General features: G+C 29.3%; 1 protein-coding gene across 1 annotated transcript in view; it reads left to right on the top strand.

Annotated features, from left to right (window-relative positions):
* The window catches only part of LOC129957562 (cell adhesion molecule Dscam2-like), a 670,734-nt gene that overhangs the window by 556,276 nt on the left and 93,421 nt on the right, over window positions 1-21,037 (top strand). Inside the window, exons 11-13 of the mRNA XM_056069925.1 lie at window positions 2,184-2,309; window positions 17,076-17,249; window positions 19,558-19,705. Coding sequence (XP_055925900.1) covers window positions 2,184-2,309; window positions 17,076-17,249; window positions 19,558-19,705 — 448 coding nt within the window. The remainder of the gene's footprint in view (window positions 1-2,183; window positions 2,310-17,075; window positions 17,250-19,557; window positions 19,706-21,037) is intronic.

Below are 21,037 nucleotides of genomic sequence, written 5' to 3'. Positions count from 1 at the left end.
ATACATCGTTTTCAGACATTTCCTGAAAAAAAAAATTAATTGAATTTTTCTTATGAAGTTATACTGATTGATAAATCCAAAGTATTTCGGAAGTAGTTATTTTATTCCGATTATGATTCAATTTAGAACTAAAACCTTTAACTGCATATCTTATAAAAGGAAATATAAACTATTTTTTAGTTTTTTTAATTAATAATTAATGAATTATTATATTAAATGTTGTTTTTGTTAAATTACATTCTTTTATCTACATAAACTAAAAGTTACAATAAAAGCCATGATGATCAAAAACCCGTCAAATTGATGGGTGTGGTAATTCTAGATATATACAGTGGCACAAAAAATTGAGTGTACACCTTAATTTTACTTCATATATCCGACTTTCAATATAAATAACACATTACCGGAAAGTGCAAACATGTTTTTATTTTTACACATAACAAAGGGCTTAATTTAGAGTAAAAATAAAGAAAAATCAACGAAAAATTTCTAAATTGAAAATTTTCTGAAGCATTTTAAATAAACATACGCAGAATTTTGCCTCAAAAAAATTGAGAATTCACCAATGAAATTTTTGCAATATCACGCATAGAAATAAAGTGTCACTATTAAATTGCATGTCTTTTGGCTCTTATAATGGCCTCTAAACGTCATAGTACCGATTCCACCCATTTTTGGTGGTATTTAAAGATATTTTACCCAATTCTTCTTGCACTACTTGTTATAAATGGGTTTTGTTTCTAATTTTGTGTTTTTGAACTCATTTTTCGAGTATGGCCCACGAATATTCAATGGCATTCATGTGGGGTACTGTGATGGTGTGTGTAACTGCTATTTACAAAGAAAAAGACACCATATTTTGAAGTTATGTGTATTCTGTTTGGGGTCGTTGTCTTACTGGAAAATGAAATTTCCATCTAAACCCAAATTTTTAGCACTTTCCTTTAGATTGCTTCGAAGTATATCCAAGTAAACCGTATCATTTATAATGCCATCTATAAAAATTAAATTTCCTACCCCGGATGAAGCCATGTAACCTGAAATCATCACGGAGTCACCATCATGTTTAACTGTAGGACGTAAATTTTTTGGATACAAAGCAGAATTAGGCTTTCTCCATACAGTAAGATGGTTGTCACTGCCAAAAATGTTGAGGTTTCTTTCATTACTAAATATAGATTTCTTCCAAAGGTTATTGGTCTTCAATTGATGAGTTTTTGCAAACTTCAAATGCCTTTTCTGAATTTGCAAGCTGGTGAACGGTTTCTCTCTAACAATGCTACTTTTATATCCAGCTTGTTTATTGGCATTTAGCGCACTTACACTTCTGCCTATGATTTGAAAAGTTTCTGCAACAAGTTGGATGAACCATATGGTAGCAGCAATCTAAAGGAAAGTGTTAAAAATTTCGGTTTAGATGGAAATTCCATTTCCCAGCAGGACAACGACCCCAAACAGAATGCACGTAACGTCAAAATATGATGTATTTTTCATTGTAAACAACAGTTACACACACCACCACAGTACCCCGACATCAATGCTATTGAATATTCGTGGGGGATACTCGAAAAAGTTGTTCAAAAATGCAAAATTAGAAGCAAAACCCATTTCAAACAAGTGGTGCAAGAAGAATGGGGTAAAATATCTTCAGATACCACCAAAAATGGGTCGAATCGGTACCAAGACGTTTAGAGACCATTATAAGAGCCAAAAGACATGCAATTTAATACTGACACTTTTTTCTATGCGGGATATTGCAAAAATTTCATTGGTGTATTCTCAATTTTTTGAGGCAAAATTCTGCGTATGTTTATTTAAAATGCTTCTGAAATTTTTCAATTTATAAGTTTTTCGTTGATTTTTCTTTATTTTTACTCTAAATTAAACCATTTGTTATGTGTAAAAATAAAAACATGTTTGCACTTCCCGTTAATGTGTTATTTATATTTAAAGTCGCATTTATCAAGTAAACGTAAGGTGTACTCTCACTTTTTTGAGCCACTGTATTTAATATCGGTTGCTCTAGTGCTAACGATTTGTTATGAATAGTTGATGATCGGTTATGGGGATCTACGTTTATTTCTATAACTATTTAATTGATTTGAATGCATAACTATTTGTAAATATCACTCTTTCATAAAATTAATTTCGAATACACCATGTGATATTTTTCACTGTTTCAGTTCCGCCACAATGGACAGTTGAACCAAACAATGCATCGGTCATTCTAGGGCAGAGAGTATGGATTGATTGTGCTGCTGTCGGCTTTCCAGCTCCAAGTATCTTGTGGAAGAAGCTTATACACTCTGGTAAGAAACTTTGATATTTTTTATGAGTATTAATAATTTTTGGACATCTGAAACTCCAGAAATTTCCTATGTAATACATCGCTTAAGCGAATACAATGAAATCCTAAGTTCTGTCGATAAAAGAAATGAATTTCGTAAAATTCAGAAATTTCCTACAGTAATATCTAGCTTAAGTGAATACGATGAAATTCTAAGTTCTGGCGATAAAAGAAATGAATATCGTAAATTCCAGAAATTTCCTACAGTAATAACTCACTTAAGAGAATACAATGAAATTCTAATTTCTGGCAATAAAAGAAATGATTATCGTAAAATCCAAAAATTTCCTACAGTAATATCTAGCTTAAGTGAATACGATGGGATTCTAAGTTCTTATGATAAAAGAAATGAAGATCGTAAACTCCAGAAATTTCCTGTGTAATAAATCGGTTAAGTTCGGTTCTATTTCCTATGTAATAAATCGCTTAAGAGAGTACAATGAAATTCTAAGTTCTGGCGATAAAAGAAATGAATATCGTAAATTCCAGAAATTTCCAACAGTAATAACTCACTCAAATCAATACAATAGATTTCTAAGTTTTAATGATAAAAAAATAAACATCAAATACGTTATGAATATCTAAGTATGGCATCTTCATATTAAATAAATATCATATTAATTAAACTATATTTTATAAAAATAAGAACCGGGAAATTTGAATATAAAATTATTGTCAGGAAATCTGAATGTGTTTATTAAGCATATTAGACATTTATATTTCCTAAAAATTAATTAAATATTGCACAGAAAATTATATTTAAAAATTCAGAAAATGAATAAAATATTCGTCAGGAATTATTATCAACAATTTGAAAACTTTGCAATGAAGAAACAGCGTTGAATTTTTTGTTATTGATTCATAAACATTCTAAATGGATTTTTAAAAAAGCAAAAATATAATTATTATATAAATAATTATTCAAAGACAGATTTTTTAAAAATGCATACCTATATATATTCAAGTCTTTAATAATTCTAATGAGAATTTAAATAAAACTTTGATTATTTTATTATAACTCAAACGTAAAAGAAATATTTTTATTGCTTTCATATTTTAAGTAAAATCGTTTGCTTGAATCTTTTCATCGCTTGCTTTATTTATTTTTTTTTTAAAATTTTCCGCCATTTTTGTTTCTTTGCATTAACTATTTGGCTTTCTTTGATACTGTTATCAAAAAGTTCCAACTTAAATATTTCAATATTTTCTTTTATTTTAAATAAAAATAAAAGCATAAGTTTAATGTAGAACACGTAATATGTACAAAATACTTTAAATTCATTTCCTTTTATTCTTCACATGTAAATAGAATTTTTAATGTTCCCATTAAATTTCAAACATAATTTTCAGGTGAAAAATTCCTTACTGTTTTTAGTGACTTTGTACTGTCTAGTGACACAGTCACTTATTATGTAATTTTTGGAATTTAAATCACATGGAATTTTTTTTAAGAAATAATTAACCAAATTTAACAATCTAAAAAATTTTCTTTGCAACCCTAAGCAATCTCAATCAATTTCAACCATCGGTATGGTTGGCAAAAGTGAAGTGAATTCATCAATTGAGAATAATGCGTTCTCAAATCTAATTAAAGTTTAATCAAAGCACTTTCCGAAAAAGCTTGTTTAGAACATATTTCTTGAATTTATAAATTATTCAACGCATTTCTTATTAACTTAATATCACATTTTTTGAATTATGGTAGAAAACATTCATATTTTATTATTTATCTTTAGAACTATAAAAACAAATGATAAAATATTTTTGAAAATAAGCCTTCTCAAAATTGCTTTCAAATCTCATTTTGTCGATTTGAATTGCACAAGAAGGTATCTTAATGAGATTTTTATAGAAAAATAAGAGAATAATTACTTTCGTTTCGTTTTTACATCCATGATTAAAGTAACATATTTATACAAATTTCTAATTTTTTTTTCTAATTTTCTCCTATCTTCTAATATTTAAAGAAATAAACCTGTTCAAATTTAAATGATTAATGTAATCAAATACGTAAGCAGTTTTAAGTAATCCAGAAATTGACTTTATAAATAATCTGTTTTCAGTAAGAAAGAATTATTAACGATTGTTTAAAAAATGAATTCTTCCAATTATTTTCTTTCATAGTTAAATGCAATCTATATCATGGTTGAAAAATAAAAAAATAAAAAAAATTGAAGCTATGTTTTTATTAGTACATTAAAAACAAATTTTAATGAAAAGACACAGATAAAATTGCTTTAAGAAAATTGGAATTTTAATTACATTTGTAATATATTTTATTTCTTAGCAGTTGTTTAAAAGTTTCCTTTTTTATATCATCCGGAACGACTTGTTCCTTTAGTTTTCTTATTTCCATTTCTTATTTCATTTTTAATTTGAGCTAATTGTCTTTGGCGATCAGATGGTTTGCCTCGAATATTACTTGTTTTTAACTTCAGTTACATTTCTTACTCATGACTGAATGCTAATGATATTTTAAACAAAACGTTTTTGAGAACTAAATTGCATTAGGCATTAAAATCGCATTGCTTTAATAGTGTTACAATAGTTCAGTTTTTTGTATATAATTAAATCTTCCTTATGGGATCAAGTCCCATGACATCATAATGTTGTTAATTATTGTAACTATAGGGGTAATTTAATTTCTAACTGAAAATTCTATAAAATAAGGGGTAAAATAATTTCTAACTGAAAAACTCTTTCGTGAATTAAATAATTGTGAAAGCTTCGTAGGAGCTTCATATTTGTGAAAGCTTCATAGAAGCTTTATATAGAGCTTCATAGAAACAATAAAAAAAGTATTGTTGAAAACCATACAGGAAAAATAAATTTATGAATATTATCAGATAATTAGGAAAAAATTGCGACGCAACTGATTTGATATCATTAAAAATAAAAAGTTTTAATTTTTAAATTGATATAACAATATTTTTTTGCGATAATAACATCAGAAGCTATCACAGAGAAAAGCAAAAGTGTCGCTTAATTTTTACTTAATTAAATTTCTAAAAAAAATTCTCAAAATATGTATATATTCGGGATGCACATTTGCATCTGTCACTGTTTGTTTGTGCGAAGCTAAATAGCCTTAAATCAGATGGTATCCTTTGTGAAACACTAACAGACACATTCTTCTGTCTTATGAGTAGAGTTGTGGCTTATTTGTGATCACGTGGTGTAAGTCACTTGCATCGTGCCTTTGACATCCATTGCTCATCTTACAGAACGAAACTCTTGTTAGAACAGTACGAATTTAGATAACGGATGACACGTGCAATAACACATGTGCTGTAATTCAGAAACCATTTGAAAATATTCCTTATCAGTATCTTTTTAATATTAAAATTAACTATAAAACTATTTCTGAAATGCTGATTAAAATTCGATTAAATACATGATAAATTAAGAAACCTATTTATACCTAATTTTGCCTTGAGAAGAAAAAGGAAACATTAGATCATCCCAGCGTCACTCATTCAAGTTAAATTAGAAGATTTATTAAATACAGTTGCTCAAATATTCATGTTTTGGCAATATTTATTTGTTTTGTAAAATAAGGCAAAATGTTAAAAGCAATTGAATATTCTTTTTAACATTTTCTTTTTAAAATTCCAGACTATATCAAAGAAACGTATCATTTAGTTAGTTTTTTTCATTGTTATGTAAAGTTAATTGTTATGAAATGTACAGAATGTTTAGGAAATCTTTAGGTTGAAAATTTGAATTTATATAAAACATTACTCTAATCAATACTATTAGAATGCTTGAAAAAATGACATACTTTTGTCGAAACTTGCCATAAGAAAAACATTTTAGCTGTGCCTTCATTACTCTAGTTCATGCTAATTTTTGATTCAGTAGTTTTATGAAGTAAATTAAAAGTTTAATCTGCTGCAATCTTGCTTTGACGTGTTTAAATAGTTTAAATGAAGATGGCAAAATTCTTATTATTATTCACAATAAAACTTTGACACTTAATTAGTTTATGGTACCTCAAAACACAGATGAATCATTTACACTTATTGCTTTAATGCTTTTTAAAGTTAATTCTGATAACATATTCAGGATAGTTATATTATCAAAACGAATTCTGTAATTTAAAATTAATTTGCCGGAAGTCTAAATGAAGAAGTGTTTCGGTAATTTTTACTTGAATCAAATATTTCCTTCACATAGAATTATCGCTCTTTATCGAATTCTTTGGAAAGAGAAAAGAGTGCAGATGTGGTTTAGATGACAATACCATAAAGCTCTATGTTTATGGATACCTACGATTTATCACTGAACATGAAGAATGCTATCCAAAGCACTTACTTTCTCAACTTACTTGATATTGTAATTCATTGTCATGCCAAAAAAATTATTTAAACTTCGAAAATTGTTTACATGGCTCAGTGTGTATTGTCTATCAATTTGTAGTACTGTTTATGTTTTTAGAATACTTAGTACTTTGGCGATTTAATTCATTTATCTTCTTTGGAAGTCTTCAAAATCGACTATAGCCATGGAGAAGCAGACATCGGTGGATGGAAGTGTTGTGCTTTGTTCTTTTGTGGTGAACTATAGATTGTTTTGTGGTGCAGGAATGTTTTGGTGAATTATGGATTGCATTTTGGTAGACTATGGTCTTCTGTTCAAGAGGTAACTTCACCATGGTTCGCTTGATGATTTCTTTAGAGAGCTGTGTTTCTAGCTGTGTCTTCATATAGCCAAATGCCAAGCATACAAGGATATCTTTCACTTTTCTGGATGCAAGGTTGTGTTTAAGAATATAGCTAAAACTCTATAGAAAATGCTGAAAGGAAATTACTTATTTATAATATTGAATTCCTTCAAGTTAGGTATAATTTTTACAAGTTTCCAACAAGAATGGTTTCCAGCCGGATCATGCAGCAAGTTTTGGATCTAAAATCATCAGATTCTTGCTCCTCATTTTCCACATAATATCTCAGATACCATTCAGCAGATTTCACAAAATAAATAAATAAATAGTAAAGTTCTATAAAACTTTTTCACTGCATTGGGCATTATTTTCGAACAATAACAATCTGATTGCTGAAAGAAAAAACTCAAATACCCTTTATTTGACATTACATTTCCTCAAAATAATTCTTAAAATTCTTGATCGACCAGGTGTGATGAAGTTTCATAGTACAAGGTGGTTATAATTAAATTCCACTTTGAAATGGTCATAGAAGGAAAGCTACTTGTCGAAATGTTATCAAACTTGGTAAGAGTTTAAAGGACGTCATGGAAATTTCTTTTCTGCCAAAAAAAAAAAAGAAAAAGAAAAGAAAAAAGAAAAAGAAAAAAAAGAACATTCAAAAACTCGCCACCAGAAAGGTAAAGGGAGCTATATGCAATAGTGTTAAACAAAGTAGGACATGAAGACAGTGTTTTAAAATGTGTTTAATCGTTTCTGAAATGTGCTACAAAATATGTTCAATGTGGCATTCATCACTTTCTCAGAAACTCCCGGGGGCACCTCGAAATGAGGATGAGATGCTTCCGACATGGTGGTTGGATCTCGCCACCCTGGAGGGTACACAAATAGGTGGGGGATATGGCTCCTCCCATCGATGACGGGACGTATTTCCTTGGGGGAGGGTTGTACCGTGGCCGGTTTTGGCCTTTAAGACTCAACCACAGTTCCCACCAGTGCTGCTGTTGCGGTGGTCCGGTCATTTTGCAATTTTTCTGTGTGCCTTCGTGTCGGGTCGGAGGTCAGATGTATGAATTATCATTTTCTGATAGCAAGTTAAACCGCATTACTGCATTCTTATCAAAAACTCTTAGAATATCCCTCTGGTTATTCCTATTACTGAATGATACCTTTGCAAAGCACGCCAATCAATGCTGTCGCATTCATAATAACATTTAATAAGAAAAGCATGGTCTTGCATGATTAGAGACATTGTCGATTCGTAACAATGAGAACTCTGACAAACAGGCTCACTTTTATCTGAAAAAATAAATGGCATGTAAAGCGCATCTGTATAAATAATTTACTTTTTCCTACCGTAAGCAATTACAAAACATTGCAGTTTTACATAATCCAGTAAACTGTTTCGTTTCAGAAACGATTAAACACATTTTAAACCGCAGTCTACATGTCTTATTTTGTTTAACAAAAGTGCATACAGCGCTATTTCCTTCGCTGGTGGTGAATTTTGAACTTTTTTTTCGTGGAAAAGAAATTTTTATGTCCTTTATTATTTTTCTCCTTTAAACTATTACCAAATTTTATAATGTTTGGTCCAGTAATTTTAATTTTATGTCCGTTACAAATTGGAACTTCAATTATAACCACCCAGTATATGTTCTCAAGTATTACACAGTTACCATTCGCTGGTATCTCTAGTTTCCATTTCAATGTATTCCAGAATGAAGATACAATTCTGAGTCTAAAATGGTTATCCTAAGTCAGGCGTTCTAACATAAATCTGCCAAAATCCGAATTTAGGCCAAGCGATGAATATGCTAATATGAGAATATAGATGACGGAACTAATGGCTTTATGTGCTCTTGATCTAATTATTCTGAATAAGAAATGCATTTTACTACTGAATGCTATGTGTTTTTTTATGTCCATTATATTATATTAATGTTAAAGATCTTTCTTTTAAAATTATGAAACTTCATTTTAAATTGACAGAAAGGAATTTTCTTTTTTAAAACATTTTTTATTGTTTATTTGAGAAAGAGGTATTTAATTTCTTCGATTGAAGTCTAGTTTTCAGTCTGTATGATTTGGAAAATAAGGATTTCAATTTCTGAACGTAGCAAAATGAGTAGTATATCTTAAATACGAACCCTCTTTCGATACATCTTCTTCATACCAATGAGCAGATACTTGACCCAAGACTGGAGATTAAACTTGGGTCTCGCATTCATGACTCGATCCAAGACTATAAGATATTGAAACTCTGCCACCTGAGAACAGCTTGACTTACGAATTTGTATAACTTCATAATTATATGACATCATATTGGGATGTTAATTGTTCTTCAAATTAAATGAAAAACATTTCTAAGAAAAATATGAAATGCCATCCAACGGAAAGCACCAACAAGCCCAGTAATAGATAGCAAATCTATAATAAACTACCGTAATAGACGCTCAGAGATGACTCGCAGGAGACATCCAGCGAGACATCATTCATCTTATTCACGTCCCTTGACTCGTCTGCCCAATACTGATTCAGTTTCTTGTGATTTTTATAGTCTTTGTGATAGGTCATCGAATGTTCTAAAACAAATAATAAACTTGATTTCTAATGGAGCTATCCACAAAATTCTCGAATATTCTGGATCCTTTGATTTTTGCTACCAAAATCATCAAATTCAGAGCCAAGTCACCGAATATCATTAAGCCCGGGAGTCATTGACTCAGCATCTATTCAGATGACATTATAGTACCTTTAAAACCATCTTCCTTAACAAGTCAAAAGGGAAACAGCATTGCAAAGTCATAATAATATCATTATGAAGGACATCTATCAGCCTCAAGTGTTTTCAAGTGATTTTTATCGTTTAAATTCATTATTACTTTCACTTGAGTGCATATTAAAATTGTTATTTGATGCATCTAAAAAATGAGTCTTTTTACCCAAAGGGATTAAAACAAACATAAAATCCTTCATAAAACTGATTATAGGGGTTGGCAAAATACGCAGCTGATCAGTGAAAACTGACTGATAAGGCAATTATTCGTACAATGAAAAACTGATTAATAAAGCAATTATTAAAAGGGTTGAAAACTGATTATTAAAGCAATTACTAGTGGTTAACATTAGGTTAGTCTTTAAACAATTTGTTTAGTTATTACTAAACAAATCTTTGAAAAAAATTAATATCCAGCTATCATATGGATTTATTTAATATCCATTAGTATTTATAATTGTTACTATTACTTTAAAACAATGAGACGACAATAAAAAAGCCCGGTGTTAATTTTTTTCACAATTTTAACTTGATTAACCAATTTAAATATTTATATGTCTAAATAAGTACTGAATTCTTTATTAATCCTTTAGAATTTTTCATAAAAAGTATTTCACGGATATTTATAATATATTTATAAAAATAATTTGGAAAAATCTATAAAGATATATATTTAAAAAGACATAAAAAGTTATTTTTCATTTATTTGAAAATTTCAGTTTATTTATTGCGAGAGTAGAAAATAAACTGAGTTTTCATGGAAAAATATCGTAAATTTAAAAAAAAAATATTTCTGTGAACCAAATGGATGAAACGAGAAATTTCTCATAAATATCCCTCTTTCTTTAACTCCATTATTTCTTTCTTGTGATAAATGATATCTTTATTGAGTTCAAACGTTCTATAATGTTTTTTTAAAAAATAAGTTGTTGTTGCTTTTAATATTTTCAAACGTTGCCACCAAATTATTCATCTTAACTCAATTGAAAAGTAAACAGTATGAGAATGAACATTTTTAAATTTATTCTACATATCAAACGGTTTTAAGTCTTCATACTAGTTTTTTTCCTTCATTCCTTTGCAAAATTTGAAACTATAAAAAAATACACATAGGTTTAAATTTGAAATGGAATAAATTCAGAGATATTTCTTGTTCAGCAAAAGAATTTTTGATTTCGTCTTTATTCGATTCTTTTAAAATATTTCAGAGCTTTTAGATTTACTTTTCTTAATTTTTAAATTTTATTATAATACTTCTTTAATCTCAATTCCTTAAGTTTGAGATGCATTTTTGAAAATAATAATGCCAATTTTATATCTGTTTCATTTTTAAAATATCGTTTTCTTTTATTTCCATCTAAAAATGTTTGCGATTAGCAAATATGAAAGAAATTTACGGCATAATATTTATCATCTGATTAAGATAAAGATTTGTTTTCAGAGGAGATATTTAGTAGTTAGAGGAAAAATATGCAATTAATATCGTTAATATATTACGATTGAAATATTAATTGACACAATACATGCAAAATAGTGTATGCAAGGCAGAATCGAATGAAGCACGATATATTTCATTTGTTTTTTCAAGCATTAGTTGATTTGCTACTAATGATACTTCATAAAATTAGTATTAATTCGTATAAACTTAAATAGTAAATAAGTATAAAATAATTAAGTCGAAGCTATATTTTGTTTTGAATCAAAGTGCTACATGTATTCAAAAATATCTTTTTCTTTATACTTTTAAATAAAATGAAAAATTTATTTATCAAAACGTTTAATACATTATAGGATATGCTATAAGCATCATTTCCATGGTCTTAATATTTGAATGCGGACAACTATAGAAATTAGAATTTAGTTATGGTAAAATGGCAATACTGTCTCAATTAGTCGTCTGATGCAATCTTCTAGAAGTAGAGTTAGAGCTCACTTGCCGATTTTAAAAGTTATAAGAGAAAAAGTTTCATAATTATACAGTATCTGAATAACTCATTTTAAGACCATGAAAATATGTAAGCCAAAAGGGTCAATTTTATGCAAATGAATACTTAAAATATTATGCATGGAAATATCGCAACTTTTTTTTACTATTTATTTCAAATTTTGTCATATCCTTAAATGTATCAAAAACAGCGACAGCACTGCATCTGTTTTTATTAAGAACAGTTTGTTTCTATTATGGTTTTAATGGCTTTTCCTACAATGCCATCAGAATTCAGTATCCATTGTTTATTAGGTTTCGTTTAGCAGATCGGAATTTTCTCATTGGACTTCATTCCCTTGAATTCCTAATATTCTCTTTGAACTTAAAGAACGCGTATCAGAAACCCCTTCGACAACTTTACGATATCATCATTCCTGCTGTTGATACTTATGCTAACTTTCCCATGAAGCACACACAGTGCTCAGAATGTGTTAGAGAGATCGCTCAACTACTCCCTTGTGCTCGACTCAACTGACTGCTAATTTTTAATAAAGTTTCTCGGTATTTAAAACAAATCATAAGATTTCCAAAAAAAAACTGGAATTATAGACCTAATTAGCTATCGCCAAGATTCTCGAATATTCTGGATCTTTTATTTTGACCACCAAAGGCGACAAAATTGTCATCAAATCGTGGCCAAGGACAGGTGTTAAGAAACTAACATCAATTTAAAATTCATCACAGCTATCTGTAAAGCTCTCAAAATGGTCGAATTTGAAATTCAGTCTTGTGCTCAGGAGTGCTGCTGGGGCAACTTTGATTTAGAGAATGTCCTTGATAAAAAAGATGAAAGTTCCGGAAACACTATTTTGTGATTTCAATAGTCGGCTACCTACTATCGAAGTCGGAACGTACTTCTCATAGAAAGGGTTTTGTCATGGCCGGAAATGACACTTAGGACTTAATCATAGTGGAAATTCTTCAAAATCTCATTTTTTTAATTTTTTTTTTTTGATAATTACAATAATATTTCTATCCTTTGTATATGGCAAAGTAAAATCCTATTCTTTTGCACTATAAAATAGAAAAAATACTGCTATGCGAATTAGGGTTTCATATTGAATAATTCTTCAGAAAAATTGTCAGTGAATTTGAAAAACACATTGTAAATTATTAAGTATCCTTTATACTAACTTTGTTAATAAAATCAAACTTTATTCATTGTTTCCCTTAACACAGAATAGAACAGATTAGTCATCATTTCAGCAGAATCATCTGAGGATTTGAAAAACTCTTGGTATCATAATCCGAAACAAATTAATTCAAAATAAAGGGAAGAGAAGAATGATTTGTTCAGTGATGTGCTGAAAGAGACTTCGCAAAACTTAATAAATCTCTGAACTGATTCTTTTCCGCGCTCGTTAATCCACTTCATTGGTTTATTTAATCTTATAAAACTCTCTAAAGTTCTCGATATTTTCAATTTTGAATTTTTTTTTTTTTCATTTTATTTTATATCTCCCTCAACGATAATAATTAGATTGGAAGTTGCGTCAAAACAGGAGAAAGAATAAAACGATAAGATTTATTGATTGAAAACATGAAAAATTGTAAAAAATTCATTTTCTCGAACCGAGATGACGTTAATGAATCTATTTGCCAACCTAATTATGAATAATTTATTTAATAAAGGGCCAGGGGAAAAAGTTATTAATAACATTTTGAAATTCACTCATCTTCATGCCTTGAAAAAATAAGTAATGTTGATGCAAGATGAAATCAAATCTTAATTAATATCAGATTTCAATGTCTTTATTTTTTAGGCTCATATTTCAATTTAAAAAACACACAGATTAGTCTCCCAAAATCTTTCTCGTATATTCTCTAATGAACTTGTCAGGCCAGAGAACGCCTTACATGGTATTGGCGAACAATAAAGTTACGAAATTTCCCGGGGTTCGTTTGGATAGGGGGGGTTGTATGGTGTAAAGCACGCACAATCAGCAGGCGGCAATAGAAAATGAAACAACGACGTTTATTTACACGAAGACACACAGGACAGCACAAAGACGACAACTATATACAGCACAGAAGACGATTATCTTCAGACGAGACGTGCAGCATACAACAGACTCTACTACAGCCAGTAGCACACAGCTTAGTTCAGCACTAGCTTAACTCCGTCTCTGCTCCGCTAGTCCCTAGAAGACGAGTTCTTTACTCTCGTTTCCGACTACTCTTCGACTCCATTGGTCCACGACCCAATTCACGACAACTCGGCAGCTGCGGGAGCTTCCTTTTATAGGTCTCAGAAGGCGGGGCTAAAAGCCTCTCAGCCAATCAGGAACGTTCGAGGCGTAACTCCGTTCCTACTGGACGGAACGGGAAAATTCTCGATGTTTCGGGTATAATCTATTTTGGCGCCAAAGTCGCCAAATTAGTCGCCAAGTCGTCAAATGGTCGCCACATTTGTCGCCAAGCTCTGGGACCTCCTATGGAACCCACTTTGCTGGGAAGCCGCATCACAGATTCGTAACAATAGTTAAGAAATATTAGCTTTTGGAGGGAATTTAGCACTTTATTAAAACAATGGTGGCGAGATATTTAGCGATTACTCCCTGGTATGTTTTAATAGTATCCAGAAATCGAATTTGTGTCCTAATGCGTTTTCCTCAACCGATTGAAACAAAAATTAGACTCAAAACTATACTTATAGCCATAGGATATGTTTCACGTTGGCAAATTAACTTATGTTTATATTTTTATTATAAAACTATATAGAATTATAATATTTGTATGGAAAAACTAGACAGATAATATAGCTTACAAGAGAAGAGAAAGGGTGAAAAATATAATAAGTAATTATTAAGATATAAGTAATAATTTTATGTGCATAAAAATGAAACGTTTTAGTTATTTTATTACGTTGTAATATTAAATACCAGTGTTAGTGGTCCCCTCAAAACTTTCTCGCGTTCACCCTTATGAACTTTTCCCATTGGCGTACGTTACTTTCGAAATATTACCCCTTGGCGAGAATTTAGCATTTTTAATGAATCTATTATGTTATCGTTGGCGAGTTAATTGGCGATTAATCCTTGACTTTCAATAATAGTACCCAAAAATCGAATTTGTGTTTTAGACACGTTTCTCTCAATTGATTGGGATAAAAATTCTACACAAAACTGCCCTTGTAGCCATCAAATCCCGTATCAAATTTAATATATTTAAATCATGGAGTTTCTGAATTTTCGCATTTACATGTCTCTGAAAGTACAGACCGACAGACAGTCCACTTGCTGGTGGATTTGGTTCAAAATTTTCTAGGTGTATCCTCTAAAAAAGTTAAATCTATGTACCGAATCTTATCTATCTAGATCTCTTCTTTTTGTGATTATAGTGTTGACATATATTCGAGCAGCCGGACAGTTGGATTTCCTCTGATTAGATTTTATTCAACTTTTAATAGAAATTTGCAAATTTGGAGTAAAGATCATATGCCAAATTTCAAAGTTTCTTTAATTATTTTTGTCACAGACAGACGGACATTTTTCAAAAGTGTGACTTTTAGAACTCATGGAGGTCAAAAACGAAGAGATTCGTCAAAATTCGAATTCGAATTTTTTGACAATTATTATACTTTCTTTATACTACGTATGGGAGGAAGTAAAAATATGAATGTAAAATATTGGTATGAGATTTTAAATATTCGAATTGAAGTTAAACTGGACATGGAAATATTTTTACTGACAGATTGAAGGAAAAATATTTCGATTATGATTTTTGCCATATTAACAGGAAATTATATTATAAGTTATTAATTAATACATAGAAAAATACCTTAAATAATTAAAAATGAAGAATTGATTCAATAATTTGGCAAAGCTAAAACATACAGTATAATTGCCAAACTGTAATTTTTTTTGCAGGCGATAAATTACAAATACTGCAGCATAACTGATTTATTTGATATTTGACGAAGTTTCTACTTTTTGGCATGGAATTGTTGAACTGTGCTGTTTAATTGTACTAATATTTTTTGCTAAAAATCTAAAACTTAAAATAAATTCTTAACACCTTGTAGCGGTGATATAAATTCTAGAAGAAAACTGGAAATGAATTCACATCTTTGACTTTTCATATTTCAAGTTTTTCTTTCTTGCAACACTATTTGCAGTTTATCTTCCTTATCATGTTGTTTTCAGTGTAGCATCTGTAAAATTTTGAATGGATCACCGCATTTTTCAGAACGAAATAATGTTTTGCTTTTTAAATGTTAAAATGTAGTTTAAAATGCCAATTCACCATGCCAAGGATGCCAGTAATGCCAAGTCGCCAAAGTATCTATTTTACAATATTGTAAAATAGATACTATCAGTTATACTGAGTTTCGACTTTGGCGACTTGGCATTCCTGGCGTGGAATATTTTTTTTTATCTAGGTATCCATCTTTATATGCGATTTGACATTGCCGTCATCCTTGGCGTGTGAAAGAGCATCCTAAACTATATTTCAACAAGAATGGTTTTAAAACATTTTTATTTTTTATTATAAAAATGTTATTTATATTGAAAGCTTTTATTTAAAATTTCACCTGCTTTTTAGTAAGACTGAAAAGTGTGAATTTAATACGATCAGTCTACTAAAAATATAATTAATTCAAATGAAACAAAAGCATATATTGCGAAATTGAAGCGGTAATGAAAATGCCTGAAGGAGAATTATGTCCAAAGAGAATAACTTTTTTTCTTAGTTTTAACGCTGGCTAAAACATGTGACTGAGTAGCTTGATGAAACATTTTTGAATTTCATTATATTAATAAATAAACCAATCATATTATAGATATATCAATTTAAGTCTTAAAAAATCAGAGGGGAAAATATGTGGAACTGATTTTCTCTTAGCGCATTGTTTTGGCATTAGACTCATTGTACATTAGTAAAAATATCAATAAGATGGAAGTTATTAGTCTTTAATTTTTAAAGAAAATGTGATAATATATAATATAAGCATATAATTCTGAAAAGCAGAAGTAAAGAAGGGACGAAACAAACGATCACTAGTCTTATATAACATGGGATTTCTGGCCACGTGTAGATTGAATACACGTTTTGACCTTTGACAAGGGCACCGAAGGGATCATTTTCACTTGACAAGTGGAACGGATGGCGCAGCATATTTACAAAGCTTCAACAGTGGAATGGGATCAGGAAACAAGAGAACACTTTAGAATGACCCCGAGACGGGCCGAATTAGGCAAAAATTAGGAAATTAATTTGGATTAAATTAGATATCAAAATATCATTACGCATATATATATATAAAATTGTGCTGATAATTTTCTTCTTTTTTCTTTAGAGAGCAGCAGCGGCGACTTTACGTATGTGCATTCCAATCCACGTGCTCATCGCTTCAATAACGGAACTCTGGTCTTATCCGACGTCGAAGAATCTGACGCGGGATCTTATCTTTGCCAGGCAACCAACGGAATTGCTGCTGGACTCAGCAAGATTATTACTCTGCAAGTCTTGGGTAACTATACCATTCTTAACATGTTAAGCAACATGTCAGTCACTAGTGACTGATACTGAAATTTCTCTTCAGACAAACTTCAGTCTTAAATGACTGACACTATGCCTTCATTTCATATCTTGCAGTCACTTTTGAACTTTCAGCCTGGATTTGTAATTTCCGTTCAGTACCTAACGTTAATTGATAACATAATTTCTGCTAATCCATGCGCTAGGCCACATAATCTCATACCTTTAGCTCAATGCATACAAGACAGATCGACACATATACTTCAAAAATTATGCATTTTCGAGTGGGAAAGATTTAAACTGTGGAAATTTATCAAAATTACGAAATTAAATGTTTTAACAATTTCGTTAAATTCTCTTTGCATGCTTCATTTAACACGTTTAAGAGCTTTTTCACTGTCTCGTGACCGACACTGAACTTTCCATTCGGAAAGCGTCAATCACTGGTGACTGATAGTATACATTCCTTCCATACCTCGTCAATTACCAGTGACTGACAGAATATTTTCATTTCGTACCTCGTCACGCACTAGTGACTGATTTTGTAATTTTTATTCAAACCACATCAGTCACTGTTAAATGGCAAAATAATTTCCATTCAAGTATTAATTAATTGTTACTTACTGACGATATACATTTGAAAAATTATATTTTCTTAATAAATTTTAATATGGAGATCGTAAAATATTGCGCCTAATTGTATGCAATCTTATCGCCATTTTACATAGTTCCTTGTCTCTCAGCATATCGGAGAAATCGGATATCATGTAGAAAATGTGCCAAAATTAACGTGTTTATTAATAGGCCTTGATTTTGATTCCTTTTATCGTATTCAAATATTGCGTAAAAGGCAAAAGAAAGAGAAATTAGAGAAGAAATTTTAAATAACTTTTTTAGACTGTCTCATATATTACTGATAACGACACAATCATTTTTAATAATTAAACTAAGAAAATGCTCAATAATTAATTTTAAAAAGTTTAATTATAGGCACGCTTTTTATTATGTGCTGAAAAATAACAAAATGTTTCTCAAAAATCTAGAAATCAAAGTCTTAAAATTTTGATGCATTGTTAAGCAAATATAATATCCAAGTAAATTTTAACTTTAATGAGATTCATAATGTAGAGATATCCCTCTAATCGCAATCAAATTGATAGTTTTTAAGCAGTTAAATATTGGCATATGTTTCCGATTATAAAAGCGTTTTCAATTTTTTAAAGAATAATATATATTCTTTGAATCAATAAATTTGTTGAAAAGTTTGTACAATTCCAGTTTCTATGAGCCAATTTTCCTAAAATATTCTTGTCACAGACCGTTTTTAACTAAAAATGCTCCCCAGTTCTTCAGGTAAAACTAATCAAGTTCGGGCTTTCAATATCACCATTTTAAATAATTTTAATGTGACGCACAAAAATTCGCCAATCAATTGACAAAGTAATCACTGTATAACTTAATTTTGAATATTTCACTTTTATGATTCGATCGATTTTAGACACACACTTGTGAATTTTTTTATTATTATTTTTAAACATATGCGTCATGAATATGTTATTTCATATCATTAAAAGAATTCCAAATCTTTATAAAAGTTAAGATTTCTTAATTTTTTTGAACAGTGCATTTATTGAGTCAAATTGTTTGAAACAAAATTCCTTTAGCGATTTTATACATTTTTCCAGATAGAAGTATTAACTTATATCTAACAGTTTAAAAATTAACTATTAAATCAAGATAAGAGTGGACACACTATGTGCTTTTCATTGAAAATTACCCTTAAATACAATTTTTAAGCTCACACTTTTATTTTTATTTTAAACAGAAGTCTTTTTTATTTAATTTTTTTCACTTCTTATGCTATTATTTTTCTCAAACTTTATACCAACTATACCACTAGAGTTCAATCAAAATTTATTTTTATTAATACTCAACTGATAATTAAATTCTGAAAATATTATTATAATATTGCAACCCGTTTTCAAATAAGTAATTTCATCGATTACCTACGATTAAACAAAATATCAAAACGATAATACAGCTAAGAGTGAATGAAAAATCATTTTCAAAATTGCATCTTTTTAGAAACATAAAGTAAATTGCAATAAAAGGGGAGAAAAAAAGTGGTGTAAGTGGGATTTGGTCTTTTTATTAAAAATAATGAATAATAGCAAATAATAAATAATAAAAAAATTAATACATTTTCCCAACTGTAAAACATATGTGATCTTGTCTGTTTTTTTATTTTTATTATTATTATTATTATTTCTTCATTTAAGATTACTTATTCAATATTTCAGTTCCTCCAAAATTCAAGGAATCCTTCCAAACCAAAACTGTGACTGAAGAATCTAACACAACACTCAGATGTATAGCAACTGGTCATGCGCCTATTGTGATCACTTGGCAAAAGGACAAATCGCTAATAGACATTAGTAAAAGGGGAAGGTAAGTGTAAAATGCAAAGAATTTCTTTGCCATTTAATTAATCAGCTACTTGAAAAACATCGAATTATTGTCCATTTGTGATCTTGGATATGGATATATGAGTGCATATATTTTTTTTTCCAAACTTTAATGGAAATTTTCCTTATGGGATTAGAATATCATAGATTAGAATTTTTCTTTATCGAATTGAAATTTCAATTTCTAGAAATTTACTTTATGACATTGGAATTTCATTAATTAAAAATTTTCTGTATGACATTTTAACTTCATTAATTAGAAAATTACTCTGACACTGGTATTTCCTTAATTAAAAAATTTCTGTATGATATTTTAGTTTCATTAATTAGAAATTTATTTTGACACTTGAATGCCGTTAATTAAAAATTTCTAAATGGTATTTTAATTTCATTAATTATAACTTTATTTTGTGACATTGCAATTTAATTAATTAGAAATTTGCTTTATTGCATTGAATTTCATTAGTTAGAAATTTACTTTATACCATCAAAATTTCATTAATTCGAAATTTTCTGTATGGCTATGGAATTTGATTAACTAGAAATTTAGTTTACAGTTTCGGAATTTTTTAATTAGATATGTATTACTTCATGGCATGGTAATTACATTAATTAAGAATTAAGTTGATGGCATTTGTAAAAAACAATTGAAATTACAACAATGAAGAATTTATACTATGACATTCTATGGGAAATTTTCTTTAGTCTGACTGCCTTTTCAAGTTTTAAATAAGTAGACTAAGCAGCTGCCTAGGGTCGCAAGGATGAGAGAGAACCATAAGCAGGCGTATTAAAAATATTTGCCGAATAAATAATTCTGTAAAAATTATAAATTCCATAAAAAATTAAATATCAGAATAATATTAACACTTTATCAGATACAATTGATCAAGATTCTATATATTTCATTAAGTTTGACCTAGTTATTAGAAAATTTATAAAAACCAAACGCCTTCAATAATATGTATACAAACATGAATGTTGGACATTCTGGAATCAGATAAATAAATGAAAAGAATACATAATTCCAAATTTAATTAAATAAAAAATATATAAATCTAAAATAAAACATTAACATGTTATAAGTGTGTTAAAATACGAAAGTAATATGACCATTTCATTAAAAGTAGAACCTCATAATATACATTGGGTACTATGCTCTATTTGTGATATGAAGCGCAGTTACTACTAATTGTACTATGGATCAGATCACAAAATACCTAATTCCGAAATAGTTGACAGTATTTTTTCCTATCTAAAAACCATTTAATTATAGAAATTTATTTTTTTAAGTTATTAAATTTAGAAATAAGCA

Source organism: Argiope bruennichi, chromosome 11 (assembly GCF_947563725.1).
Source record: "Argiope bruennichi chromosome 11, qqArgBrue1.1, whole genome shotgun sequence".
Classification (NCBI taxonomy): domain Eukaryota; kingdom Metazoa; phylum Arthropoda; class Arachnida; order Araneae; family Araneidae; genus Argiope; species Argiope bruennichi.
The sequence above is the reverse complement of the archived record's forward strand: the minus strand, read 5'-3'. Positions and strand labels throughout refer to the sequence as shown.